Source organism: Ursus maritimus, unplaced genomic scaffold, assembly GCF_017311325.1.
Source record: "Ursus maritimus isolate PB19 unplaced genomic scaffold, ASM1731132v1 scaffold_7, whole genome shotgun sequence".
Taxonomy (NCBI): Eukaryota; Metazoa; Chordata; class Mammalia; order Carnivora; family Ursidae; genus Ursus; species Ursus maritimus.
The window spans coordinates 28,423,548-28,431,405 of record NW_024426885.1 but is presented as its reverse complement, the minus strand read 5'-3'; the positions used below and the strand labels follow the sequence as shown (position 1 = coordinate 28,431,405).

At 54.1% G+C, this 7,858-nt stretch overlaps 1 protein-coding gene across 1 annotated transcript; it reads left to right on the top strand.

Annotated features, from left to right (window-relative positions):
• The first annotated feature begins 4,948 nt into the window (after positions 1 to 4,948).
• Positions 4,949 to 7,575, top strand: NKX2-3 (NK2 homeobox 3). The gene is made up of 2 exons (XM_008686395.2): positions 4,949 to 5,309; positions 6,827 to 7,575. Exons 1-2 carry the CDS (start codon positions 4,949 to 4,951, stop codon positions 7,573 to 7,575), a joined length of 1,110 nt encoding a protein of 369 aa, XP_008684617.2.
• The last annotated feature ends 283 nt before the right edge of the window (positions 7,576 to 7,858 follow it).

The following is a 7,858-nucleotide window of genomic DNA, read 5'->3' as shown; positions in this document are numbered from 1 at the left end:
AGTCAGATTATATTTTAAAAGTCTATAGACATTGAAACTTCACTACAGGAAGTTAAACTCACACTAAAAAAAAAAATAATAAAAGTTAAGGAATGCATCTAGAATTCCAATTTAATCCCCAAGTTAAAACTGTTCACTGCACTCCCAAACAGCACACGCAAATAGCACAAATACATGTCAGTATAGGCAGCCTTTATGTAGGTATTCTTGTTTTTAAAAAATACTGAATTTTCATTCGACAAAGTTAGGCTTTCTTGTGTGTTTTATCAGCAGAACAGAACCGGTTTTGTTGACAAAAGCTGTATTTACATTGTATTTACATTATTTTTAAATTTTTTGGAGTGGGGCAGATACACAGAAGATAGATGTATAAGGTCCTCTCCTTGAGAAATCGAAACTCACTTCCTCAGTAAGGGCCTGTAATTTACAAAGAACTACTTGCATTATTGAACTTGGACTGATTTTCTCCCAGGGAAGGGAAGTGGTGGGTTATTTAGAAAACTCCATTCCACATACAATCTGGGGAAAATCTGACATTTATACAAACACATGCAAAATAATAATAAAAAAGCTAAAATGCTCAAAACTCCATTTAAAAATCGCTCTTACAAAATTACCAAAACTTGGAAAAAATTCCTCTCAAGGAATTAGATGATTTTAATGCTTTCTGGGACTGACCTCCCTACTTGACATTTCTTTAAAAGTAGAAAAAGTATTTACCTTTCTCACAAAATACTATTGCCTCTAGATTGTTCAGAAAATTTGGAGAGCTTTCCAGTATTCTTCAACTAAAAATCAAACCAAAGCACGGACTTACAAACCACCATCAACAACAAAATAACAAGAACCTATTTAGCACTACTGCCAAAGAAATGTCTTTTTTTTTTTGTAAGATGTCATTGAATGACATTTCCAGAAAAGCAGTAAAAAATGAAACATTCAATGAAAAAAATTTACCTGCAATGTTGTATAGTTTTGGCTAGCTGTGTTCCTCGCGGGATTACTTCTCATACTTTAATAGACAATTACTTCTGACTGGTGCTACACTTAGATTAGAAGCCGTGATAACTTCCAACTTTTTGTGGCCCTGGTTACACGATTAAATGGTTATTTGAATAGTTGGAAGGTAATACCGTAAGCAGTGGCAAAGATAACGAAAATGATCGGTATCTGCCTGTATTTTTATGTATATTACTTAGCAATTTTGTGTAGAGAATAGTAACTTATGGGAACATTTTATAGTTTTCAAAGGATAATCACATTTTAATTTGATATATTTATTGTAATGGTTAGCACGAGGCTTTTCTCCAAAACAGATACACTTTTTATATATCGCATTCGCATCTATATAGCATTTCCTCCTCATAGAATTTGCCATCATTTTACTATGATCTTTCATCATATACAGGATGGGGATTTGCAAAAAAGTCTAATGTGACAAAATCATAGGTACGTCGGCAGATACACTCGATTAACATAACACCAAACGCTTCCTTGGTTGCAGCGATATTTACTTTATCTGACGGTAATTAGCTAAACTGACTGGAATGAAAACCTATTATTAGTCGAGCACAACTCCAGGATTTCAAAGACCTTCTTTTCAGACAAGAGAATGCAAATGCCCCAGAACGCGATCGTAACTGGATACGCGCGCTGGAACCAGATTCCGCATTCTGATAAGTGACTGCCGAGAACCCGGCTGCTGTAGTGTAACTACCACCCTGGCATTGTCCTCCCGGACACCGGAGCGCCGCTGGCCGCGCACAAGCTCCCGGCCGTCCAGGCTGCGAGGGCGGGAAAGGCAGGCTGCCTAGAGGGGATTGACCTAGTGGGGATCCTTGGTAGGAAGCTCCGCTGTAGCGGAACCAGACTGACCAAAGGGAGCCTGAAGCACCAGGAGGAGGGCAGCTGGAGACGACCTAAGCCCCAGCTCAGGTCATAAGGCCAAGATCAGCTCTAGGTATGGGGTAGAAGTCCCCTGTCCACTAGGTCAGCTCTGAGCAGGGTTAAGGATGAGAAGAGAAAGGGGGGACAGGGCACGCTAGGCCCCTGCGCTGCCCCCGCTCTGTATCCTCACGGGTCTGCAGCCCGTCGGGCCTGAACCATGTCCCTGGGGGGCCTGCCAAGGAGCAACCTGGTCAGAAGCTGCAGGAGAGAACCACTGAAGCCTGGCACAACGGTACCTGTCCGGGTGGTGGTGGCAGTGGGTTTGGAGCAGAGCGGATCGCGCGGGCCTGCAAGTGGGGAGGAGACAGCCCTCTTCGTACACAGTGTGGAGGCAACCTGGAGCACTCCCGGCAGCAGCCGCGGGTGTGTGGGCGTGTTCCCAGCGCCCCTGGCCACCAGTTCTAAGATGGGGTTTCTTAGGAATGGACTTAGGGAAGGCCTAAGAACGAAGTACTGAGGAGAAGCAGAGAATGTAGCAAAGAGAAATGCAAACTTCGGTTGGAAACTGGGGAGAGAGAGAGTTTTGGTAGCTTTTGTCTTTTACCTTTTTTTTTCTCTTAAAATCACTCAAAACAACAAACAAACAAAAAGAACACCACCCAAAGAGGCGGAAAAAATTGGGAACCAGAAACATTTTCCGAGATGGTCTAGCTCAGGAGGGATGGGAGTGGAGGAGTGGGGCTAGAGCACAGCTTCCTTCTTTTAGGCTCCCCTAAAAGTGCGTCGCACGCCCACTAGGACCCCCACCCCACAGTGTCGCGCACTCACCCCCACCTCTCTCTGGATCTTTTGCGCCCGAGGGGTGGCGATCCGCAGCAAAACCAGGCACATTCTTCTCTTTGCAGCCCCTGGCCTGGTTTCCAGACGCCGGCCCCGCCTGGGACGTCAATAGTCTCAATGCCGAGAAGACAGGCACAGGGCGCCCCTGCGGCTGAAGAATGGGTGTACCAGCGCAAGGCCCTGCCCACAGAGGGTCTCCCCCACCACCCGCCGGTCGCCGCCACCCTAAGTACTCCCGGGTGCACGTGGCCCGCGCCGCATCCCAGCTCCCCGGGCGGCCTCAGAGGCTGACTCCCCGCACCATTTCCGCTCCCTCCTGAACAGCCCCGCCTCTCTCCCCTCCCGCCTTTCTATCCTTGGCCTTGGGCACCCACAACTCCCAACGCTGCGGGGCCCGCAGGCAGCTCTCCACTCTTGCCCCCACTCCATCCCTTGAGTGCTGCGCCTGGGGGCGTTGACCACAGTCCCTGAACCTACCACCCTCCCCTTCCAGTTGAGGCCGATCTCCCCCAGCTCCACCATCTTGGCCGCCAAAAACTGCTTGGGGCGGCCAGGGGCGGATGTCGGGCGCCTCGGTTAGGCTGGAACCGGTCTCTCTATTTCTCAAGGCCGGTGCTGGGCCTGAGTCTTTCTGCGGGCCTCACAGTAGCGACCGGTGCTCCTCACTAGGAGACGTGTTGTGGCTGGCGAATGCCTATTGTTTAGAAGATGATCCCCACCAATGTAGAGTTCCCAGAACGTCAGGGGACCCCACAGATTCACCCAGAAAACACCCGGGGGCCGCACGAGGGCGCCAGAAGGCGTATCGGTTAGAGAAACTAGAAAGACACAGCCGTGGGTAAAGGCCTAGATCCAGGGCCCCAGTTTCAATATGCAGACAAGAAGACCTCTGTGGCTGGGTCACCTCCCTTGTGACAGATACTGCTCTCAAGACCCTACGAGGCCACCCAATGTGTGCAGCACTCCAGCCACGCCATCACCAATGCACTCAACAAGCACTGATGCAGAATAATGGGAGTTGAGGTGTACTGAGCACTTAACATGTGTGGGGCCCTGCACTAAGCTCCTGGCATGTTTTGTCGTTTATCCCTGGCAACAACCCCTGAGGAAGTATTACGGACTCCTTTTTGTAGACAAAGAAACTGCGGCTTAGAAACGCCCAAGGCCACACACCGACTAGGTCAGGATTCGAACCAAGACCTGTCAACCAACCAAGTTCAGTAACAACTCCATTCTCTTGTCTCTCACATACCTGCTTAGTGCGGCAGCTGCAAGAGCTACAAGGACAAATGCAACCGGGACCCTCCCCCCTCCCGGGGGGGCTCATAGTTTACCCTGGGAGACCAGGCCGGCAATATCTAGTACTAGGTGGGAAGTGGGAAGTGACACGAACGTCGTTTACTAACATGCGCTGCAAGTTCAGACGCAGGAGAGATGACTTCCGGCTAGACGGTCAGAGAGCGCTTCCTTGGAGGAGGTGGTATTTGAGCAGAGCCTTGGAGAACAGCTTTCCACTCATGGAGACAAAGGCAGGGAAGACATTCCAAGTGGAGGGAACAGCTTGAGCAGAGTCAACAAGTCGGGAACAGACACGTTGCCCATCCACTGGTACACAAAACATTCCGTCTTCTTGGGGATCCAGAGGCCGGTATTTACAGGCCAGGAAGTTTTCTTGCCCTGCAGCAGCTGGAAAAACCACGCTTCTGGGCCATCCTTCCTGGCAGTTGGCTCGCGGACAAGAAGCCTCCCAGAACTGACCCTGCCCGGGAAGGTACGGCCAGGCGGGACGGGAATCGGTAGTTCGGGCACCCGGGGCAGTGCGGTCTCGCCCACAACGACTTGGACTTCGCGACTCTATACTAGTCCTTTATTTCTGGTAGCGCCACAGCACCCCACTCAGTGGATGCGGGGGGCGTGGTCCACATGAGCCGGAGCCAATGAGGAGGGAGGCCGAGGCGAGAGCCCCGCCCCCGACGTGACGCACGACCCCCGGACACAGGCTTCGCAGCCCCGGCCCCAGTCCCTGCAGTGGCTGTAACAAAACCCAGACCCCCAGGTCCGGGCCAATGGAGGCGATTTAGACTGGAGCCGGACCGCGTCTGTCAAAAGCCCGACTCGGCAGCAGCGGCAGAGTCCAGAAGGAGAGCTGGAGCCGCAGCGCTGCTTCCCCGCCCCCGCCGGGATTTATTGAGTATTTGGACTGGACAATTAAGTGGCCCTGATGATGTTACCAAGCCCGGTCACCTCCACCCCTTTCTCAGTCAAAGACATTTTGAATCTGGAGCAGCAGCAGCAACAGCATTTCCACGGCGCGCACTTACAGGCGGACTTGGAGCACCACTTTCACTCGGCGCCGTGCATGCTGGCCGCCACCGAGGGGACGCAATTTTCTGACGGAGGAGAGGAGGACGAGGAAGAAGAGGGCGAGAAACTGTCCTATTTGAACTCACTAGCCACAGCCGACGGCCACGGGGGTTCGGGGCTCTGTCCCCAGAGCTATGTCCACACAGTCCTGCGAGACTCGTGTAGCGGGCCTAAGGAACATGAAGAGGAGCCCGAGGTCGTGAGGGACCGGAGCCAAAGTGAGTAGAGGGGGAAAGAAAACGTACCCGCGCATCTGGAGCAATGGCGGAGCGCCCGCAAACAGCCCAAAAACCTTGCCAGCACTGCTTCCCGCCCCCTTTAACCTTTGGCAAGGGTCATGCCTCACCCTGGTCAACGACAGCTCCGCAAAGCACAGGTGCCTGCGAGGGAGCCAGGGCGGAGGGAGAAGGACGAGGTGACCCTGACAACTACTCCTCCCGGAGAGGAGAGGCGATGCAAGCCCCCAGGGAAGGGAGAGTGGTTATTGCTGCCCTGATGCTGATAAGCAACACGGGCTCAGCTGCTGGATTCTGACAACTCACAGCATTTTTGTTCTTCCCAAGACCCAGAGAGACAAGAGCTCCAATCTCTTCCTCTTTCCCCCTAGGGTGAGAGGAGGTCTTTGAGGCCGGGACAGCCATCCCCTCTTCTCCAAAAAGATGATCCAGGCAGGTTGTGTTGGCAGGGCGCAGGAACTTTGGTAGAGACCAGCGGGTGGTTTCCTCACTTCTCTGCTTGGAGTTCAGTGTCCCGGCACCCACAGCACCCAGCAGAGGGAGGGGATGGTCGGAGAGTGCGTGGGAACACAGTCCATTATGCGCGTGCATAGCATTCACACCCCTGAGGCGCTGGCCTTTTTTGAAAATTCATAATATTATGCTTTGTGTCCCGTGCCCTGGGGGCTGCAGGCCGAGTGAAAAACGCGCCGAACTTAGTCCTAGATCCCAGCCGCTCACATCGGATTGGAGGTGAATTGGGTAGGGAGATCGGATAACTGAATAAAGCCCCCGAGGAAGTGTTTTTTTCTGAGGGGAGAGAGTCAAAGGATCTCTTCCCCAAGAGGAGGTTTGATGTGGCAGCAGCCAAGGCCTACACTCCTGACATTTCCCCCGGGCCTGAAATCGACACGAAACGGTCTAAATCAGTCCATCAAATTTCTTTTTCTCTTTAAGGTAATACAGACATCGTAACGCAGACATTTAGCTGGAGGCATGTTGTCTTTTAAAAGCAAAAAAAAAAAAAAAATTCCTAGGCAATGCAGGAGCGTTACACTCAAGCATTTCCGAACAGAAAGATTTATTCACGTAACTCACGCATACCGGCCCCCAAATACCAATATGCGGCACACCTTCAGCTATCCGTGTAACAGAGTGGAAAGCAAATGAGTTTGCAAATACTCTAGTTATTATGTAGTTGCAAACTTTCATCCTGAAAATAGTCATTAGCACGCCGAGCCGCACATTTAGTAATCTCTTTCTCACAGACGCTCAAATTCTAAATGAACCCGCACTAACTACCCCTCCCCATGAAACTTGCTTCTGCCCGCTAAGGGCGTTCTGAGGGTACTTGGGCTGTCGCGGGTTCCCATGGCGCCAGGAACCACAAACTTTCCAGAAAGTCCAGGCATTTACTACCGCATGCTCCACGCTGCCACCAAAAGGGCCACAGTGCTCTGGGTTAGGAACCGCGGTTAGGCGGGGAACTGCTAAGGGACGCTGTTGTGCTTCTTCCGCAGAAAGCTGCCAGCTGAAGAAGCCTCTGGAGGCGGCCGGAGACCGTAAGGCGGCGGAGGAGAGCGAGAGGCCCAAGCCACGCAGCCGCCGGAAGCCCCGGGTCCTCTTCTCGCAAGCCCAGGTCTTCGAGCTGGAACGCAGGTTCAAGCAGCAGCGGTACCTGTCGGCGCCCGAGCGCGAGCACCTCGCCAGCAGCCTGAAGCTCACGTCCACGCAGGTGAAGATCTGGTTCCAGAATCGCAGGTACAAGTGCAAGAGGCAGCGGCAGGACAAGTCCCTGGAGCTGGGCGCACACGCGCCCCCGCCGCCGCCGCGCCGCGTGGCCGTGCCGGTGCTGGTGCGGGACGGCAAGCCGTGCGTCACGCCGGGCGCGCAAGCCTACGGCGCGCCCTACAGCGTGGGTGCGGGCGCCTACTCCTACAACAGCTTCCCCGCCTATGGCTATGGGAACTCGGCCGCCGCCGCCGCCGCTGCTGCCGCCGCCGCCGCCGCCGCGGCGGCCTACAGCGGCAGCTACGGCTGTGCGTACCCGGCAGGCGGCGGGGGTGGCGGGGGTGGCGGGGGCGGCGGGGCTACCGCGGCGGGCGCAGCCATGCAGCCCGCCTGCAGCGCGGCCGGAGGCGGCCCTTTTGTGAACGTGAGCAACCTGGGCGGCTTCGGCGGCGGTGGCGGCGCGCAGCCGTTGCACCAGGGTGCGGCGGCCGGGGCTGCGTGCGCGCAGGGCACCTTGCAGGGCATCCGGGCCTGGTAGGGACGCGGCGGCTCACGCGGCGGGCGCCCCACTGCAGCCTGGCACCGCGGGACTGAAGCGCGAGAAAGGCTGGATCCCAGGGCCAGGTCCTCTCGTTAAAAAACAAAAAACAAAACAAAAAAACCCACACACATGTCTCGCTCCCCAGACCCCGGAACACAGCTCCCGCGAAGCCTGGGGAAGGGGGCTGAGGGGCGAGGAGGATGCCCGAGACCGGTCGCGGAGACAGTGTCTGAGGCAGAAACTCCGGCTGGGGGCTGGGGAGGACAATGGCCCCGACTCT

Bases quoted from the DNA above. Each gene is read 5' to 3' on its own strand.
- NKX2-3 (XM_008686395.2), top strand. From the start codon at position 4,949: ATGATGTTACCAAGCCCGGTCACCTCCACCCCTTTCTCAGTCAAAGAC. The intron at 5,310-6,826 runs GTGAGTAGAGGG...CTTCTTCCGCAG, and splicing joins CGTGAGGGACCGGAGCCAAA to AAAGCTGCCAGCTGAAGAAG.